A 21935-nucleotide genomic window follows, 5' to 3' on the forward strand; every position below is an offset into this window, starting at 1 on the left:
TGATGCTAAATGAATAGAGAGTGAACTGCTGTCTGTTTTAGACCCAGCTCTCAATGACAGCTTCAAGCTTCACTGCCAACCACTCACTCTCTTCACTGTGCTGAACAGGGATTCAATTTCTTATCGGATCTGTACTTGGGCTGTGCTGCTGCCTGGTCAGAGCCCTTTTCTTTGTGTTGAGGATTCTTGTAGCAATTTATGGAGGGTAGATGCAAAACAGGGTGTTTTTAATGTAGATTTATGTGGAGGATGCTGTATTTAATATGCAGTGATAAACCTTTAAGTCTGGGGCCTCACCGTAGCTGCTGCCTTCTAAACAATGTTGGGAGTTGATTCCTTGATCGTTTTTGTTGATTTGTGTATTGAGTTGGCATAAAAGATTTAGTTTTTACCAGATTTATTCTTCCTTGTCTAAATATTCAATCCATCCTTCATCCATTCATCCATCCAATGTCGATCTGTCCATCTATTTATCTATCCACCATGAATCCATCATTCGTCCATCATCCATCTGTCCATACATCACCCATCCATCCATCCATCCACCTGTTCCTTAATCCATCAATCCATCATCCATCCATCCATCCGTCTGTCTGACTGTCTGTCTGTCTGTCCGTCCGTCCGTCCGTCCGTCCGTCCATCCATCCATCCATCCATCATTCGTCCGTCCATCCATCCATCCATCCATCCATCCATCCATCCATCATTCGTCTGTCCATCCATCCATCATCCATCCATCCATCCATCCATCCATCATTCGTCTGTCCATCCATCCATCCATCCATCATTCGTCTGTCCATCCATCCATCCATCCATCCATCCGTCCATCCATCCATCCATCCATCCATCATTCGTCTGTCCATCCATCCATCTATCCATCCATCCATCCATCCATCCATCCATCCATCCATCCATCCATCCATCCATCCATCCATCCATCTATTCTCCAGTTTATTAATTAAACAGCCAATTTTGAATTCAATAACATTTTAAAAATTAGGCCAAAAAGTCTTAAAAACCCTGAATCTATATTCTTGACTAAAATGTTTTCAACAAAGAGAGGAATATGAGCTGACTCCTCTCTGCTCTGATTACTCATGCAGATATCTCTCGGCTTTTTTTAAGTCTCCCTTATACTTTGAATTGTAGATCTGCTGCTTGTCTTTCATCCCTAGTATTTTTCTGTAGATTGTAGCTTTTGTTATAAACACAAAATACACAACACCTTATGCGTCAGCTTGCTTGAACGAAGTGTATTTCTCAGACACATCATGGTGCTTACTAATTATAATTGAGTCTGTTTTCTGTGCAGCAGACTCCATTTTGGGAACAAATAAGAACAAAACGGTTGATTGTGAAAAGTTGTGGTTATAATAAAAACAAACCTTAAAAAATGCATTGCACAATAGTACCTATGCTTGATGGAGAAGCTTATTAAGGTTATAAAATACAAATTATTGTGGAACCTATGAAAAGCTTGCTGACATAACCAAGATTCATCTCTTACTGTTCCTAAAGCATAAAGCAGAAAGGGTCTGCAGCACAGCTTGTCTCTGTCTGCCAAGGTCTGCCTGAAGCAGACCAAACCATTGATCCTTCTGTGGTTCACTGTCATTTGAGATAAAATTCATTTTGTTTTCTATTTATAGACCTTGAATACATTATATTTAGGAAGTATCTGGTAACTTTAGAGTGAGCTTTAGCATACTTTTTCCTTAAAGGAAAAGTCCAATCAACAAGGAATGATCAATGGATCATTATCTAAAGCTAAAACTAATACCTTCACGGGGATTTGATAAATTTTTCGTTAATCAGTAAAAACAAAATAATGATAATTTTCATCATGATCACTGAGTCCTGGAGCGATCATTTTTGCCCAAATATAGTAACACCTCACTCCTGACATCTTCTGCCAGTGTTGTCACGGTGTGGCAAACATCTAGCCTGACGTAGTCCGACTCAATTCTAGTCAGAATATGAGTCTGATACTGCTTCATAGAGCTGTGATTATGGGGCGTGTTTTGAACAAACCAGGAAAAAAAATGCCTCTGCACTCAATTGGATAGACCTACAACCAATAAGAGCAACGGAGTGCGTGACGTATGTTAAGCGAGGCATAGTTGTTGTCCACAAAAATCAAAGCGTGTAGTTTCACGCCTAGAATAAGAAGATGAGCCTTGATCGCGTTTCTCTGTTCCTCTTTTAAAATTAATTTGCTGTCGATATCTTCTAGAACAGACCTAATAGCAGAATCTACTCACCCAAACTCTCCAGCGGCAGCCATTATTGTTGTCACCCAAGCGCGCTTTGGTCACGTGGTTGATAACGTTACTCTTGATCATCTGTCCATCATCGTATAAAGCCCCGCCCTGACAATTTGATTGGATCGCCTGACAGTGGGCTTTAATACTCGCGCTACTATGGAGCAGAGCCAGACCGAACTTCCCCGAACTCAAACCTTGTGGGCGGGACTAATTTCGGACTGGCACCCAGGCTAGCAAACATCTGCAATCAATAACAATTATTTAACATGACTTGATCAACAGCCGATACCGCAAACCGTTAGGTGGCGGTAGTGTTATTTGACAGACATGGATTTTTCCGGTAAAGGACATTCAAATTAAATTACTCTTAATTAAAAACACTTATAATTTACTGTTAAATAATTTAAAGTATGTCATAATTTGATATTTAAAGTACTTTCAGAAGTTTGAATTCTGAATATGACCAGACTTTTCCTTTAATAAATCTATTGTACATTTTTATTTTAATAGAGAGTTCACACAAAACAATTGTATTAATGCAGGGGGTTTCTCTGAATAAGATAATAATTACCTTAAAACTGTCTCAAACCAAATCTTTCACCTCCATCTGCTGCTTTGCTAAAGATAAAAAAGGCCATGCTTTCCTGCCATCGCACAAAGAGAATGCAGGCACATGCAAGGACATTGACATTTCCCTGTTTGCTCAATATTGTGTCATGTTTAGTCAAACGGGAGTAAATCAGTAGGTTGGAATATTGATATTTCATCAGGGGATTCACCCTCCACAGCAACACTTAACTCAGCCGCACACCTGAAGCTCCAGGGTGACCCCGAGGGAGACATGAAGTCTCTCTTTACTCTTTGGTAAATTGACTGGAAATAAAGAATGGTTGGGAAAATGAAAAAATGGTTGAAAAGAGGGTCAGCTCTCGATCAAGAATGACTATGAGATTATTTAGAAGTTTGTTTTTGTTTATTAACTCCTCTGTTGTCACATATTAGGAATCTCAAATAGATAAGCTGGTTGTGAATATGGGTCAATCCTACCTAAATGATTGACTTTATTAAATCCAGACTTGATCCACATTGCAGCATGACGTGCTCTGACTTTCTTTAGACCGTTTATAGCATGGTGTGGAGATTGTTCACACATTTAACATTTTTATCTTATTACTTTTTCCAAATAATTTAAGAGAATTTCTTTTTTTTATATTTTCAATGTGTTCAGTTTCATCCTATCACTATCTGAAAAATGTATGTTTTAAATTCTTCAAAACAACCTGTCAATGTAAGAATCTTTAATTCATATATTTCTGATTCTTAATTTATTGTTTTCTTAAACTTAGACAACCACAATTTTCAATGTATTTCATTTGGATTTAGCAGGGATGGACCAATCCACATGTTTCACCTCTGAAATGATTCTGGGACTTTAATTTGATATCTGCAGATTCCGATTGTTTTCCATTACCAGAGCTGTGTTTCCCTAAGCAGGTATATGTAAACCCAAATGGTCTCTTGAGATGTATAAGGTCAAAAAAAAAAAAAAAAGGAATAAATCATGTTAACTTGACAAATTCCATCCTGAAAACAAATACATAACGTATGGATTCAGACCCACTGCATTTTAATAACTCAAAGACAGATGCCCATAAATGTCTAAACATTTCGGGTGTTCAAGATATTTTTAACCTAACTAAAATTTCTTATAGAAACAAACTAAATACATCTGCTCTATGGATCCGGCTCATTTTCACCGATATCCGATGCATAACTTTTTGTACTTTTGTACATCAGGTAGGATACAGATATTAATATCGTAACAGTGCATCTCTACATTATAAATGACTGATCAACTCAGAGTTGTTCATGCTTTTAAAGCTGAAGAGAAACACTTCTTTCACTTTTTCACATTTTGACAAGTTTTTTATTCAAGCGCCTTTAGTGTACATTACATTCAGAATTATCCAGGTAGTAAATATTAGGGCACAGTGAGTCACTGAATATTGCTGCCTCATGCAGCAATATTTTGGTATTCTTGTTATAAATTTTTCCAACATTTTCTGCTACCACAGACTTTTATGAACCTGCCACATCAGATTCAACACGTTTTTAACTTCAGTAAATTATCGTAAATGATCTTCGTAAATTTAATGCAGCCCATCTATGCGTAAGTGAGCAAACATTTCTGAGAAATGTAAATCTGGCCTGATAAAATGGACAATTGCTTTTAAGTAACAACAAATGTTGTAATCTCTGTATACCCTTATTGCGCAAAACTCCTACATCAAGTCTGGAACATTTGTAAAATTCGTCCACACCTAAGGGAAGATAAGAAATAGGGGAAAAAAATGGCGAATGGGCATTTTCTCCAAAATCAATTCGTACGAACGCTTCTTGTAGGAGGCCCAATCTGTGTGTAAATATAGCTGTTCTGTAAAGATAAAAGTTAAATAAGACAACCCCGGGAACAAAGTAGAAAAAGTTTTAGTGAAATTGGTTAGGCTATGGTGCCAAATTACTGTATGCTTTCAACATCATTTGGGAGAGAGAAGATGCTCAGGCTAAAGGAACAGTAGATGGAGGGCAGTCTATAAGGCTTGAGACTGGAAGACTGAGGTAAAGGTTGACCAACCAGGACAGCAACCACTAACATCCATCATCATCTAGTTTAGATCGCCTCATATCAATGTGTTTGAATGGCCTAGTCAAAGTTTCGGTTTGACACTTTTTGCCCAGAGACTTAATCTTTTACTTTTCTTTTAGAAATAACTATCAAAACAATGATCAGCTTTACTTTTTATGGTCACCCACTCCTGCCCAAAGCTAAATAAGTTCCCATTAAATACACTGAAGTGTTAAATAGTAAAGCTGTCCAAATACTTTTGCAGTGAGCTTTAGTTTTCCCTGCCCCCCTCTAAACATGTACCGGATGTCCTCCATCAGCTGTCTGTTTGTCAGATCTGAGGCTCTGGATCGATGGCCCTTTCGCATTTGGTGGACTGATTACAATCTACTAATCAATGGCACCCCCAGCATTCTTTTCTCTCCAGCTCATTCTCCCTCTTTCCATCGCACCTCTATTTGCTTGATAAGAGCTATTGGGAGGGCCTCTATTTAGTCAGCCTGACGGACTCTGATCCATAGCAGTTTAGATTTAGGTAAGCAGCGTTGTCGCTTTAGTGCACTGGAATCACCTCCCTATTTGCCATCAAGTATGGTGAATGGTATTGTGGCTCCAGGAGCCTTTTCAGCTGTCTGTCTGTCAATGAGGTGAGCTTGAAAGCTGGAGGACAGTTGACTCCTTGACCTCCACATCAGGCCGAATTGCCACTTTGGGTTCAGAAGGTTGAACAATCAAAAGAAGAAGCTTTCTTTTATTCTGAATTATTTTAAAATCCAATTTTCCTTTTAATCGTTCTACAAAAATAAACTCTTTAAATCATGGAGCTAATTTGAAGGCAGTTGAGCTAACCAAATTCACTTAAATGCTGTATTTTCTCAGCAGTTTAATTTATCTTACATGTTTTATGTTTTTTGAAGTGGCAATTGGCTTTACTTCACTAGATGTAGTAGAAAAAGGCTAGCAAAATATAATATTTCATCGTTTTAGAAAAGTATTTAAAAAATGTGGATTGCTGCTGTACATTGCATTTTAAGGTCTTATAGTGAGGAGGATGAGCAGAGATGATGATTGGAAGGCCACTATTAGAGCAAATTAGGCTTCCTTGAAAACTAAAAAGTGTAACAGGCTGAACATTTCTACATTAAAATCCATCCATCTTCTCCCATGTATTCCATCATGGTGGCAGTGGGACGGGTGCCTGCTGGCATTCTACGGGTGAGTATACCCTAGACAGGTCGCCAGTCTGTCGCTTGGCAACCCAGAGACACACAAAGACTTACAACCATGCCGAAGGACAATTTAGAGATGCCAGTTGACTTAAAATGTATGGTTTTGGACTGTGGGAGGAAGCTGAAGTACCCAGAGAGAACCCAAACATGCACATGGAGAACATGGAAACTCCATGTAGAAATATCCCTGCCAGGGATCAATCCCTGAACCCTCTTGCTGCAAGGCAGTTGTGCTACAAACTACACCGCCGTGCAGCCTTATTAAAAAAGAGGTTTTTCCAATAATTTTGGAAGTTGATGGGACAGCATGTAGGCTTTTCATTAGCTTTCAATTATCATCATAACTTGTACTTCTTAAAACATTAAAATAAATTTGCTTTTCAATAACATTCTAAATGAATGAGATACATTTTTAGGGAGTTGACCCAAACATCAAAAGTTGTTTTTATTTTGGAACAATGTTTTTATCATTATTACAAATTGTACATTATAAATGCTTTCCGTACTTCACAAGGAAGTTTGACTAATCTGCATTGCAGATGCACCAAAGGTCTGACTGTTGATGGTTGAACTAGCCGTGGTTCATGTTTCAAAGGCCTTTTGATTTGACAGATTTATATTCCACCCTTAAGCCGGTATATACAGCACTCAGTTCTGTTTCAAGTTATTCTCCTCTTGGGAATTTACAGTAAATGTAGTTAAGTCCATAAAGCATGCAGAAGACTTACGTTAGGCTGTAACTGAGCACTGGGGTTAACAAGTTGGCCTCAAATGCACTTTTCGAAACACCAGAAAAACAAGACTAACGGTGTAACACTTTCTTTCCAACAGGTTTTTCCACACTTTCCCTGGCAGACCAAATGAGTCTGCTCCAGAGCGCCTGGATGGAGATCCTGGTGCTGAGCATTGTGTTTCGCTCACTGCCCTGCGAGGACGAGATTGTGTATGCAGAGGACTACGTGGTGGATGAGGAGCAGGCAAGGATCTCTGGCCTGTTAGATCTTCACGTCGCCATCCTGCCGCTGGTTCGACGCTACAAGAAGCTGCGCATGGAGAAGGAGGAGTTTGTCACACTCAAAGCCATCGCGCTCGCCAACTCAGGTACATTTTACACCTAAAAATCCCACAGTCACTCACTATTGTAAAATATGATTTTTTTTTTTAGGTGGCACTGAGCTGTTAAAAGGAAACTAGAAGTAACAGGTCTTCAAAAATTTTTAAGTATCAGTGCCTCAAAATACAGACACCTGCTCATGTATTGGTACCAGTGGTGAACAAGTACAAAAAGGGTTAAAAAAAATTTTTTATAGATTACATATTAAGATGTCTCGCATACAAATCATTTAAGATATTCTAACTTTTAATCTGTCCCATTGATTTATTAGATACATATATATATGTATATCGGTTAAATCAATTGTTTTTTTGTTTTTTTTTGGTTAGATGCAATCTGTGTGTCAAGTTCTTAATTTCTATGAAATAAATGTAAATAAATAATGTTTTTTTTTTTTTTATAATGTTATTTTCTCAGTTTTATCAGAAAGTTTGAGGAACTATAAATGGGATAAAATCGATCTATTGAGATACAGACACAGGGGCAATTTCCTCTCTCTGCAAAATGGGAAAGACAACAGAATAAGCCATGCAAATCAATGAATTTCTGCAAAAAAAGAGCTGCCAGCTTCAAACTGACCATATCATCGGTCACAGCAAACATTTACAAGCTCACACTACGAAAAAAGGAAGGCTTGACCGATACCAAAGGTTCTCACTGAAATCAGAAATACTTAAAGGTGCCTAATCACATTAGCCTATATGCCTATACAAAAAAAGGTTGTATGCATTAGGTGTCCATTCTGTTAGTGTTTTGAAAGTCCCTTTTCAGCCTAAATAGAATTCCATCATTGGGTGCGATGATCTGATATGAACATACTTATTCACCTTCTGCTGGCAGTACAGTGAAACTATCAGAAAGACAAAATGTGAGTCTTTTCACAATTAACGCATCGTCTTAATAGATCCTGACCATCCTGTAAAACAACAACAAATAACTACCAGCTTTTCACAATGAATTTGATTTTAATTTGTTATTTTCCTGACCTCATTGGGAGATGCTAACTTACTTATGTGTATTACTACCTTGTTAAACTCTTGTGCACGTGTACACTTTGGTTCCCCATCAATACGTAAGGACTTTACTTACTAAAGTGGGGCATAAACTGTACGACAATTCCTCAGGATCAGGAATTGTAAGGTCGGGAGAAAATCAAACATGTTTGAAATTCAGTCAGCCGTCGTCATCAGGGCGTCGGGCCCCACAGTGTGAGAACATGCATCGTTAGCTAAAAACTTTTTAACTCTTTGGTTTTGTCAAACAGTTTGAACTGTAGCTGCATGCAATGACTGAAAATATTGCAGTGTATGCCCGACTTAACAAACTGAGCAAAACCTAAGCATAAAACACAAAAATAGCAACTAATACACCAGCAAGACACAGTCAATTATTAGAAAAGTTTGCAATAAGAGTGTTTGACAGAACACTGACATGGCACACCAAACTGAATACTCCATTCCCATGGCAAAACATGGTGGTGCCAGCATTATGGTGTAGGAATTTTGCAGAGGCAGGCAAACTATGCAAGCAGTTTATAAGAAGAAGGATGGAGGCCAATGCAGGGACACTCTGGAAGAAAAACTGTTGAAGATGTGAGAGACTTCAAAATGCATCATAGGTTTACCTTCCAGCTGCTACATTTGTACAAAAAGTCATTCTTTAAATTTCCTTCGGCTTCACAAATATTGACAACTTTGTTTCTGGTTCATTGGAGATATTACCCAGAAAATACGTTCAAATTTGTGGCAATGTTATGAAAAAGCGTTGAAGAGTTTAAGAGGTACTGCATGAACATATTTTTAAAGCTCTGTCAATTCTAAAAATTGGCCAAAAATATTGAAAACCAACAGAATGAAATAAAAATGTAACGAATATGGTTCTTAATGAATGAGTTCATTTCATTCAATACCGTCATTCACATTTTTTTTTACATTAGTGGTCTTAAAAGTTATGTTTGCATGTCTAATCTTAAACCAATCAACAAGATTGCCATTTAATTAAACAAACAAAGAAAATTGACAAAAGAAATGTTAAGACCTGATCTATATCTTGTGAAATCATCACTTTCATCTTAAAGGCTGCCTGATAAGATTAAAGGTCAGAGTTCTGTTTTTTTTTTTCAGCTTCATTTTAATTTGTTCAAAGATACATGTGTGTGACTGTCACCGTGCGCTCTCATTACCTCCATCTCCATAACAGTGGCTGCCAGCGCGCCTCAGCAGAGGGAGATATATTTAGCATTTCATTAGAAAAACAGGGGCTGTCAATAAAATGTGTTAAGTGGAGTGGAATGAGCGTCGGGGAGCGACGGGCCTCGTTTGTTCCAGTGTGAAGATGCTGCGACCATATCGACAGTTTGCTTTTCATGAGGCTGGGCCTGTCCCCCAGTAATCGATGGCTGTTAGGAGTCTTTTCTCCTGCCTGACTGAAAAATTAAAAAAGATGCTGAGCGCAGAGCTTTGGCCATCTGATTACAAACTCTCCACGGGAGTAAAAGGGGGGAAGAAAAGGAAGGGATTGGAAACGTAAGGGAGAAGTGTGGGAGAGGACAGGCCTGGGGTTGAGCGGGAGGCTCAGCAAGGGCGAGAGGGCAACTTTAGCTCGTTTGAACAAAGTCTCACACAGCTTCGGCTCCACTGGTCCGGTGGGTATGACAGCTGTGGAAATTCATGGCCATTGATTTTGTAATTAGCAGAGTATCGACAGGATTGACGCCAAGCTGCTGACGGATTACACGGAAATTGTTTCTTCAAAGCAAGTTTTGCATGCCGCCTCTTAGCACCTTAAATACCCACACATAAAAACACATTTGAAGACATTTTCTGTAGTCTCACTCATGCGCTCATATGCCAAACCAGGATCGGATCAGCATTAACAAGAAGGTTTCAAACGAAGAGCACTGGAACACATGTGCGGTCCACGTAGCCTAGTTAATTTCCCAAGATAGAAATGCAATTTACACAGAAGGCGACTGGTAAAAGAGCCTTAATCAGTCAGTTAGGAACATAATTAGCCTTGTACTTTCTCTTTTTTATTCCTCATTTACATGTTCATACATGGTATTCACTTCGCTTACTGAATAAATGACACATAGCTGATTTGATTCCCTCACTATTTATCCCGCAGACATGTCTCAGTCCACTTCTGGGATGACACTGATGAAAACTTCACTTTTGTTGACTATGGTTTGTCAAACAGGCAAGACCCGAAATATTACGCTCGTCTATTAAAATCGTGTGTCAGCTTGTCCTTTTTAAGGACCACTGTTTTTTTTTTCTTCCAGAATTCAGAGTTTTACATAGAGACAGTTTTAAATAAAGCTCAACTGGTTTTATTTTAGAGCTTGTACATAAGGGGGCCAACTGCTCTTTCTTATGGAAATGAAGGCCATCTGCCACCATCATTCAGATGAACGATATCCTTGTAATGCAGCCATCTGAATTCATTAGCAAAATGGGGGGATGTACGCCGTACGCCGTGCTACCAAAAAGAAATGAATCTTTCTCCTTTACCACTGAATATTTATTCCAACCTGAAGTGCCCATCTCTTTCCCCTGAGCCTCGGCCACGCACAGGCATTTATTTAAGGAGCATCATTAACTACTAACAAGAGGAAAAGCTCTCTCCAAAATTGCATGTTTGCATTTACAAGCTGTGGAATGTAAACCCAGCTGTAAAACAGGTAGCTGCAGCTGCATATTTGTGCTGCGCTGCATATAAAAAAGATCCTTTATTGTTACTGAATTTATTTTTAAGTAGCTTTGTTGCCATAATTCTATATTAATGTAACAAACTTTGATCAGTCTCCATCTATCCTCAGTGAAACTCAAAGATGAATAATTTCTTAATTAGGGAGCAAGCCCATGTTTATCAAAATTAAGAATTAGAATTTAAATAGTCTAAGAATTAGGCTACGTCATTAAGTAAAAGAAAGAACCGACAAGCATTGAATGTGATCTTATAAGACTGTTTAATAAGAATAGGACTAAATAGGAAACATACTTTTATTTTTTTAATTATTATTATAAAAGTCAAAGTTTTAAAGGGTCTCATTCTGTAGTTTAAATAAAGTTTGTTTTGTTTGTCTTTTTTTTTTTTTTTTTTTTTTTTGCTTTAAGTTTGAAATACCTTATTTTGGGGATTTATGGTCCGGTAGGAATTCAAAATGGAATCTTCGGGATTTCTGTTTTAGTTTTCTGCATCAGAATCCTGGACAGCACAGATGCATAGAACAAAGTAAGGTGGCTGATTTCCCAAATCTACCTAGTGTCTCATGTGGGGTCCTGTGATCTCAGTTTTTACTCTCTTTCTCAGCTAAAGCCGACAGAAGACTGTCGCTTCTTGTTAAAGAAAACTTTCTGTTACATATTTGCAAAGGCATAGTGTAAAACAATAGCTAAAAACTCGTTTCTTAACAGTGGAAATGACTGGCGGTGGAGTTTTTCTAGTTCAAATTCTAGGATTGAAAGCTCATTTGCTTTAAGGCACACAGAACTCCTTGGAGACAAGATGTCACCAGAAATGATCAGCCAATCAGGGCAGAAATTTGGGAATTTTGGAAAAGTCAAATTGCACACAATGGTCAGAAAAATATAATCCATTATTTGTCTTGAAAATAATAAATGCTGAGAGAATGAAAAAGATGTGGTTGTGGATTAATATTATCACTTTGGCTGAAGCAGACTCCCACATTCAAAATGCTTTGCAAGTAATGGATGTATAGAATAAGCAGGAAATGGTGCATTTCTGGGTTTTACTCAATAATCTTTTTTTATTAGATTTATTGTGAATTAAATATGGATGATTTGGAAAACAACAATAAAAATGTTAGTTTTTTTTAATACAAATTATATTTAAAGGATACCTTAAAATATATTTAAATGCAACCAGACAGTGTTTGGCTTATATAGCATAATAAGACAGTAAAATCATAAATTTAATGAGGATTCTGTAATGCAGTCTGTGTAAAATTATGTAGTTTTCCTCAGCTCTGAAATTATCACCAAAATTAACAGGGGGCATCTTTTTTAAAAGGGCGTTGAAAGTATTTTAATCTGTGAGAAAGGTCATGTTTGGCTCCTGTAAAAAGTTAATTTAGTACATTAATTCTTATGTTTTTTAGTTCATTAACTTTTTTTATGTTGGTAACTCACAAATTTACAACTAAATCCCCCAAAATATTCCAAAATGTTATGTTGTAATGAGGAAGTTTAGACTCCTCACCAGATGTCTTATCTCTTTTTCCTTCCTCTCTACTCAGACTCCATGCACATAGAGAGTGTAGAGGCTGTCCAAAGACTCCAAGACTCTCTGCACGAGGCTCTGCAGGATTACGAGGGATCCCAGCACCCAGAAGACCCCCGAAGGGCAGGGAAGCTGCTGATGACCCTGCCTCTGCTCCGTCAGACCGCCACAAAGGCTGTTCAGCACTTCTACAGCATTAAAATGCAGGGTAAAGTTCCCATGCACAAACTATTCCTTGAGATGTTGGAGGCCAAGGCCTGACAACTGGAGCAGCTGCAGACTTCAGTCAGAGACAAGAAACACAACATAAGAAATAAAGGTGGAGTGCCAATTAACAGCCAAAGGATGACGTTGGGCTCTGAAGTCATTTTATCTATTTAAATAAGAGCAAAATTTGAAGAAAAAAAAAAGACGTGAAATAATTTTTAAAAGGAGGTGATATGAACTAAACAAATGTTTGATGTTGTTTATGTATAAAGGGATGTACAGAAATCAGAAAACTGAGGTCTTGATATAACCAGAGACCCATTGCTCTATATCAACTGAATCTTCTGTGAATCTGTTTATTTTTCTTTTAATCTCAAAATGAAAAAGTGATAATATAAAGACGTGTACAGCAACGTAGCCACATTTTGTGTTCTAGTTTCTTCTGTTTTCTTTTCTCACTTGTTCCAGCAATAGACTGTAACTGGTCTAGTTAAAAAATGTACTGTAAGTTTTGTGAAATTTCACTAAGGGAAGGGGAGAAATATTAAATGCTTCCTAAACTTATCATTAAATGATAATCTTTGTGTAATTACCTCATAGTTAATTCATCGGCTATTGTAATCAGCTTGGTATTTGATCAGCTCTCATTGGTCACTAAAGATCTGTCTTAATTGTTCACTCGTTCAAAATAAAGTCAGAAATTTAATAACAGCTTTCAATTGACATTTCATCTCCTTTGTAGTCAAGCAGAAATGTGTTAGCCGTCATGCTAATACCCACAGCTAATTATTCTGAATTTAAAATTTCTAATGTTTGGAACATTTTTAAATAATTTTGTATTCCAAAAAAATAAATTCTAAATGGCCATTAACCTGAGTTTAAAATGACCTTTTTCAAATTTAGGTCTAGGAGCTGACTGTGGCTCAATATGGCACAAACCATGTGTGATCATTGTGCAGTGGCTACTACAGTATCTCTGAGTGGGCATTTTATGGGCTTTTAACGTGTTCTGCGCTTGACCATTTTGTAAAACTTAACTGCTACCAAGAGCAATACATTTATTTGTTATTATTTGTTCAGGGCTTAAGCATATTGAGCACATTACAATGCAAGACCAACTCTACCATTTACTTTGTCTTATTGAAGCATTTCTAAATAAAAAGTTGATCTTGATAAAGGGAAAGAGCATCAAGCTATGTCAAAACTGCACCTTTAAATTGACTTTAAATGTAGAGGCCTGCCTACAAGCCCAGTAACACATCTCATTTAAGCTCTATTTTAAAACCTTTCCCCTTCTAAAAAGAAAAATAAATAAATAAAAAACTGTATGCGCCTCGAGGCCTCTAATCTGTATTGTGTTTTGATCTGCTGTGAAGTCTGATAAAAAGTTATTGTTGGCATAGTAAATATTCCCGGAGATCATATGCTGCATTTTTTAAAACAGTTCAACCTAAACATACCAAGGTCATTATGCCAGTTAAAATAATAGCAGTAGTATTTTCACTCCCAGCTTCCTGTTATAAGATGTTTGTGCTTAAAGTTTTTTTTTACTTCCTGCGCTTAGTATTTTTAAATCCACATTGGGCTAGGGATTTTAGCTTGTGTTTTTTTTTTTTTTTTTGTTGGAGAGGGGAAAACACATTAACCCATATAAAAAAAATGTGTCTTTTTGCTGTTCAAACATTTCTCAGATAGTTTAAACAGTAAAAAATGAGATTTACATTTTACTTTACTCCGTAAAAATACAAACTGCATCACAACCAACCTTACAGTATGAATTTTGAAATCTATACTTACGCTGCAACTCTGAAAGAAGGAGAAAGTGTAAACAACATAACTTAGGGACATAGTTATACAAAGCCTGTGTAAAATCCATACAATAGATTTTTTTATGGATGATATTATTTTGTGTAATAAAGGGTGAAACTTTACTTCTGCAGCTATAGTTTATGGTTGAGAAAATATCAAAAAATAGTCAAAACAGTTTTTTTGCGAATCATGCCATCACTTGTTTATGACAGAAAATGACAAAATTTTTCTTTTGTACTTTACCTTTTAGGTTTATCTTACCTGAATTCCAAAACAGGAAATAAAAAGAGATGATGTAATGCAAGTTTGTTGATTCTCATAAATAAAGAAAAAATTAAAGACTTTTAATGTTTTCATCACAGTTAGATGGGAATCAGGATGCTGGATAATTTATAGAGATCAGACATGGAACAAAAATATCTACTTTTTTTTTTTTACATCAAATGTTGTAGAAGTGCAGTCCTATTGGCAAGAGGGACCTGTACGATATATTGATAGTTGTAATTAAAAACTATTATCAGTGTTCTGTTTTCTTTGTACATAATGCTTAACACACCTGATGTTTTAGGCTGTTGAAACAAACAATACTTGTTAGCCCTACAAAATCAGTGAAAGAACGAGTGAACATTTTATGTACAGCTAAAGGTTTGCATTTATAATTGACAACAAAAATCGCACTTAACAAAAAAAGCTATGTTTGAGTCACCTTTTAAGAAGCTGCACCTCTTCCTAATTTACATTGTGCTGATACTGGGTACTAAAATGCTGTGAAACCAACTCAATAATGATAAGCTATCTCTTGTTCTGATGAGTTTTTTTTGTTTTTCTTTATTAAAAATCATATAATTATCAACTATCTGGTATACTGATGCAGCCAGAAATCATACAATAGCCACTAACGTGATTGTAGGTGTTCATTTGATGCTACACTAGTTTGTAAGGCTTTTAATTTTAGACGGCAATGTTATGGAGTCCATTTTATTATAGATATGTTGCATTTCCTCATATACACCTGTACTGGTTTAACTCAACATGAGAGCTTGCTTATATTGACAGGCTTGAAACTCTTTAGCCATTAACTTAGGCTAGTGTTTTGTAGGGAGTTAGCAGAGAAGCTAGAAAACACTAGAATGGCAAACTTATTTATTTAAGTTTTGGCTGAGAAAACAGTCGCACTTCTTTGCTCATTGCTGTTTTTTTTATTTGACATTTCAGATCACATTAAATTAAACTGAATTATGCCCCAACTCCTAATAATACAAGTAGTTTGTTAGCATAAAAAGACATGTTTTTTGTTGAGTAAGACATAAATGCAGTATCCAAGGAAAAATTCAGAGACTAGGCTTCTTTCTTTAACCGTTTCTTTCTATATTATTTTTATTATTTCAATAAAAACCAGTGGTTTTGACATTATAATTTAGCCTATTATTTTTTTCTTGAAGCCCAAAAGAACCCAGGCTGCTTGTTACTTTCCCTCACTGTATATTCATATAAAAATGTGATTAGATTATCAGCAGCACAAATACTTAAAACTAAATTCAACTTGTGGATTTTTATTTTTTTTCTATAACAAAGTTATGCCTCAATTTTCCCCTCAAAATATGGATCACAGGGTAATAATGATGCTCAGTTTGACATTACCTACATTCTTTTGTTATTTTCATGAAAACTTTCAAGTTTGAATGTTTTCCATTATTTTGCAGTAACTAAAGTCTCAATCAGAACTAAGGCAATACTAACAGTGTACATTATTACAACCTCATTTTGTAGATGTTTTTTTAAATACTGGTGCTAAACATTCTGAGCAAACAATTTAGCTTATACATGAGTATAATCCAAAAAGTAATCATAAGCTTTTAGAGTGCAAACTCTAGCAGCTGCAAACTGGTTGCCAAAGTTTAAAAGCTGAGGGTCATTCCGCTTCTTCACTGGTTTTTACCATTACATTTTGGTATTTTTGTATCAGACTCTTTTGGACATGAAAAAAAAAAAATACTGTTCCAGTGGTGGACTGATTTGTATGTGACTATAGGGTTTTTTTTATGGTAAAACAAAAGATATTGTGTTTTTGACTTAACTAATCTGTTAATCATATAGCTATCTACGTTTGATAAGTACTTATAATTTTTAATATCCCCTAAAAGTTCAAAATCATGGCTTGAATCATTTAATAAAAGGAAACTCATTTGGATTATATAAATAAGTGAATTCTATTTAATGCATGTTGAATTAAACTCATTTGATTGTGATTCGTGAAATTTAAATTCCCAATTCTAGCTTTATTTAAAAGAGAAATAAACTGAAAGGCATTGGCTATATCGGTTTACATTATAGGTAGGACATTTCAATAAGGTAAGTAATGGAGTGGTAATGAAATGGTAATACCTTGGTATAAAATGAGGTTTGGAACTGGTGAAGAGAGCGAAATGACACGAAGCTGAACTTATTTCAGGATAGCACCTAGCATATCATGATATAGAAAAACTTGATAGCATGTATTAGACCAGGTTCAGTAATTTAAGCGGGTAGGGTTAGGCATGTCGCTGATGACAGTCAATTCTAAGATAACAGGTCAGTCAGCAGCTTTTAGGATTTTAGTTAAAAACTTGTTGTGTAAAGTGCCATTAATTTTTGGCCAAAATCTAATAGAAACATAAGCAAACAGAGACTCCGAGGGCCTCTTAGAGAGATGCTATCAATTAACTATAATTTAACGCCAAATCAGTGCAACCTGACGCCTTTCTATAATGCACCTCCTCAATTTTTAACCATCTAATCTACCCACGTTTAAAATAAGTGATGTCTTACCTCTAATCAGTATCAAACCAAAGCAAAAACACTAATACAGCTGTGTTTTTGCAATTTTTTTTATTTGCAATAAGAGTTATGCTTTTATTTTAATGCTGTTGAGTCCATCCAGTCTAAGTTTTTATGATAGGGATGATAATGAATACCTTTGTAAAGGATATACAGGATAAACGGATGTGTAATTAACAGAAGAATGAACATAATTTCTCTTTTTATGTTTGCAGAGATAGATTTGACCCCCCAAATTTTTGTTGTGAGAAGAGCCTTTAAACTTGTTTTGACTTAAATAACACAGGAAAAGAAAACCGTTTAGCTTTTCCCCACATAAAATTGAGGTGATAAAATAAAATAGAAAATTGCCTAATTTATGTTCAGACTTCTAAAGCGGTTCTACAATATCCAATTAATTCTAATTGTGTCCTAAGCTGAAATTCTCAGAAGAAATGGAGCAATTAAATTTCTGCTTTAGCGCTACCTTGGGGACAAGAGACGTTTTATTTCAGCTGACAGTAGGGAGTTTTTTTTTTTTGTCTAAATCTCCATAAAGGCGATTTCATGGGTATTTGTAATAGTTTCCTAACAGAGCAGCGATCACTGGGCTATGCAAGGCGAATATGGCCACCTGTGTTCCTTGTGTTTGGAACATCAAACTGACTAGTTGTGCTTTGTTTACAATTTGAAAATACTGTATAAATGCATCATGTAATTCACTGTATTATACTGTATCTACTGAGCATTGATGTGACTATGATTATGTGTTCAGTTTGCCATCCTAATGTATTCTCATCCGGGATTAGAAGCATATATATTTACAGCCCATTGTATTATACAAGTCTCTTTTCCAAGTGAAAAATGAACAAGTCCATTGTGTTTGCTTTTAAGATGAGATTGTTTTCCTTTATTTTTGTCTCTCAGGTTCTGTGTGTTTCTGTTTTTGGTTATCAGCAAAGCAGGATGTACAGCGACTAAAGTCGTCTAGACCCTATACCTCAATTCATATTTTGAAAATTACACTGGGCTTGGAAGCGGGCCATGGGATTCTCCTGGGAGTCAGTGGCACAGAAATAAAGTGACATCACCGGCTGGGTATTAAAAAAAATGTAGATGAAGTTACCGCAATTGGTGGTGGGGGAGGAGGCGCACATTCCTCGGAGGAAAGCTACTTATTCGCTGCTCCATTTGTGGACTTACCTCATCTCCATGCACTCTGAGATGACGAGATTTACATAAAACATGGAGGAACCTCCCTGGCCGATCTGTTCCACAGTGTAAAGAGGAACCTGCTAGGTGTCAGACTACCAAGAGGTTTCTCCTTCTCTTCAAAAGCAATATGTTTGCATTTGTGATAGATGAATCAAGTTAAAAGGGAGCTTTGGTTCATTGTAATTACAAACTTTCTTCATCTTTGGGGGGGTGGCAAGCTAAGTATGTACACTGTTCTGTGGAGGGGAAAAATATTAGAAAATGATGGAAAGAAGTCTGAGATTCACTGGGAATGACTTTGTGGCATTTTCCTGTTTTATTTGTTGTATTTATGCCTACTGTATCCATGTGTATATAAATGCTTTTGTGGGGAGTAAGGCAGTCTGATCTAACAATGCACTGGATGTACAGTGACAATAAAAAAATGCAATTTATGAAATCACAGAAAAGGATCTTGTTATTTAAAAGAGTGAAATGAAAGGCACAGCTATAACCGCATGCACACATTTTGTAGAAAATAGGAATATTCAGCAAATATATATAATTTTCTATTGGTTTTACTGCACTAAAATTCACAACATGTCTGTGACAACAGAGTAATGCATGCAAACAGAAATCAACAGAAATTTGCCGTTTTGTGTAGAAAAGCAGCATTCCACAGGAATAAAATAATGAACATATAAAAAAGAAACATACTCTTCTATAATTGCATACTAATACCTGCTTGTTTCTTGTTAGTAATAGTCTGCACCTATTCGTATTACTTTTGACAGATAAAAGCAAGTACAGTAGCTCTTAAAAGATCCTTGCAACCTTTTTACAAGGAAAAATACAGATGCGATTAGTTGCAAAGGCATAGCTGTGAAAAACCATAGAACAACCGATTAAATATTCAAGAAATATATACTGATGTATTGGTGTCCATCCTCTGTAATTTCTTTACAAATGAACAAACATTGTTCACATTTTTTAATCAAAAGAAAATGTGTCTATTCTACTTAAGCAAAGAATACAATTACTAGTATGTCTTTTAAGCAGCTGAATGTATGGTATCATCTGTTAGGTCTTAAGGCAAGTTTCCCTTACCCCTCAATGCCAGCAATTTCAGATATGAGATGTTTAAGAGGTTTCTTCCATAAACAGCCTGATTCTAAACAACCACATAGCATCTCAGCAAAGTCAAATCTGAGCCTTCATTTAACTCACAACTTTGTTTTCTTGTACTGGTTTGTTGTAAGTAATTTTCATAAAGTATTTCTACTTTGACTTTATTTATTTACAACAGCATCATGTTTTTTCTAAGTAATACATGATAAATATATGATGGCAGGCTGACCTGGTCCTGCTGCATCCAAACATCCCCTAACTCCAACATTTCCAGCTCTGTGCTCCACACCTGCTATGAGGTTCTCATCCTGGAATGTTGTACATGCTGCACAGCTAGGCTAAGTTTATGCCAAGCATGTTTTCTGTTCTTTGGTCCAGATAATGAGATCATCTCTTCAAAGAATAATACTCAGAAGGTCATGGTCTTTGTCAGTGTTTTCTCCACTAACTCTCAGTATACTTCAATATTTTTCTTGTAGAGCATCTTTGACACCTTCCACTGAAGAGAAGTTGTACTCATCTTGCCTTTCAGTAAACGATCTGGTGATATATTAGGGTTTTTGTTTTGTTTTATTTGATTTTTATTTATTTTTTTTTATTATCAAGTTCCGCTCTCTCTTTGAACGTGCATGGATACTCAGATCTGAGCATGTTAGAAATTGTTTCCAGAGTCCTTCACTTGTTGCCTAACATCTTCAGGGCGAATTCAAGCATATTCAAGACCTCTTTAAACTCTTCACCAAACCTATAAGCAGCTACAGTTTGTATATTGATGGTCTCAGGTCTTACTATGGTTTCCATTATAATTTAACAGTCATAAAAAGTCATAAACACACATAAACTAAAATTCTGAGGTTCACATATGAAGTGGAAATGCTGTTTATATGGTTTTAATTCAGTTCACATTATCATATTTCTCAAATTCAGTCCACAGACAAACAGATATACAAAAAAGGATTAGAATTTTATTAATTGAATTAAGCTGAAGTGAACGGAACTGAACTCCAGAGATAAGGAACAGGTAACAAAAGCCAGACTGAGCAACTTGTGATTTAAAGCACCACGTTGACATCTTGGAACACATGACCAAGCTTGTAAAACCTCCATATATTTCATTTAGCAATGCTAGAACCATAAACCACACATACACCCAGGTGGAGTTTTTCATAAGTATAAATCCACTGTTGCAGAAACAGCATGTTTGACGTTGTTTTAGGTCAGAACAGAGAACCAAATGAATCTCTTTTGATGTCTCATCACATTTTATAGACAATGGTGCTGCAGGTCACCCCAAAAATCCTTGCTTAGGAACTTTGGTGGTAGGAGAATAATGATATGGGGTTATTTTTCAATATGTGGTAATGACGGACTTCATGTAACTACAGGAAGAACAAGAAAATAAGTAACATGAGAACTTAAAGAAGACGGAAAATAAAGTAAGGGAATTGCTCACTCAGTTTTTAAATATTGAGGATTTTTGTGTAAAAATAAAAATTACTAAAATGGCCCAAGCAACCCTTGAGCATGAATTATGAGCATGCCCAGATTGAAAAATCTGGGCATGCTCATAGTTTATTCAAACAGTTTTTTTCAACATACCTTTTTCAAACAGGAGACAGCTTGAAGTTGCAACACAGGCTTTGCAGGAAAACGCTGAGTAATTCAGTTGACATATTCAGTCCATCAGTCCACTTCACTTAACAAAACTTATTTGGGTTATCTTTTTATTTATGGATTTATTGCAGACATCTGGTCAGAATTTTATTTTAATACGCCAGTCAGAAATGCATAAAAAAAATGTTGAAAATTGTTCAAGACCCAATTCCAAAGCTGTAACGTGATAATGGCGATCAGCCCACACCTGCTTGATGATATACTGGTTTTTGTCTTGTCCCCAAGCCTTTATTCAAGTAAGACTTTTTAGGAAAAAGAAAACACAAAAACATTTGATTGGATTCGATTCAACAAATTAAAAAGAAAAATTGAAGATTAAGCTTAGCAGTTGTCACATAGTAAATAAGCCTGCACACATCACCACAGATGCAGCATTAAGATGATGGGAAAAAAATTACTGGTTTTATAGAAAGCATCCACACATGTGAGATTTGTTAATATTACTGCCTCCTCCTCCTTTCAAGCAGTCTAATAGGTGACCAATGATGTTCACACATATGAACATGCATCTGTGTTCACTTGCACAATTGGCAAGACAGTGCCTCGGGGTGTAACGGCATCCTCCTGCCCCAGGCCGACGGTTGGGTAGCTGTCTACCCCCGTGTCCCGGTTGACCTTCCGTTGGCTGCGACGCTGGCTGAATGCACATC

At 36.4% G+C, this 21935-nt stretch overlaps 1 protein-coding gene across 1 annotated transcript in view; it reads left to right on the forward strand.

The window, feature by feature from the left end:
* LOC119785076 (steroid hormone receptor ERR2-like) overlaps positions 1–12876 on the forward strand; it is a 48191-nt gene extending 35315 nt beyond the window's left edge. Inside the window, exons 6-7 of the mRNA XM_038287473.1 lie at positions 6951–7220; positions 12494–12876. Of these exons, the coding sequence (XP_038143401.1) occupies positions 6951–7220; positions 12494–12738 (515 nt within the window). The 3' untranslated portion in view covers positions 12739–12876. The remainder of the gene's footprint in view (positions 1–6950; positions 7221–12493) is intronic.
* Positions 12877–21935: the final 9059 nt, after the last annotated feature.

This window comes from Cyprinodon tularosa, unplaced genomic scaffold (assembly GCF_016077235.1).
Source record: "Cyprinodon tularosa strain WSP-4 unplaced genomic scaffold, ASM1607723v1 ctg24, whole genome shotgun sequence".
In the NCBI taxonomy this organism is placed as follows: domain Eukaryota; kingdom Metazoa; phylum Chordata; class Actinopteri; order Cyprinodontiformes; family Cyprinodontidae; genus Cyprinodon; species Cyprinodon tularosa.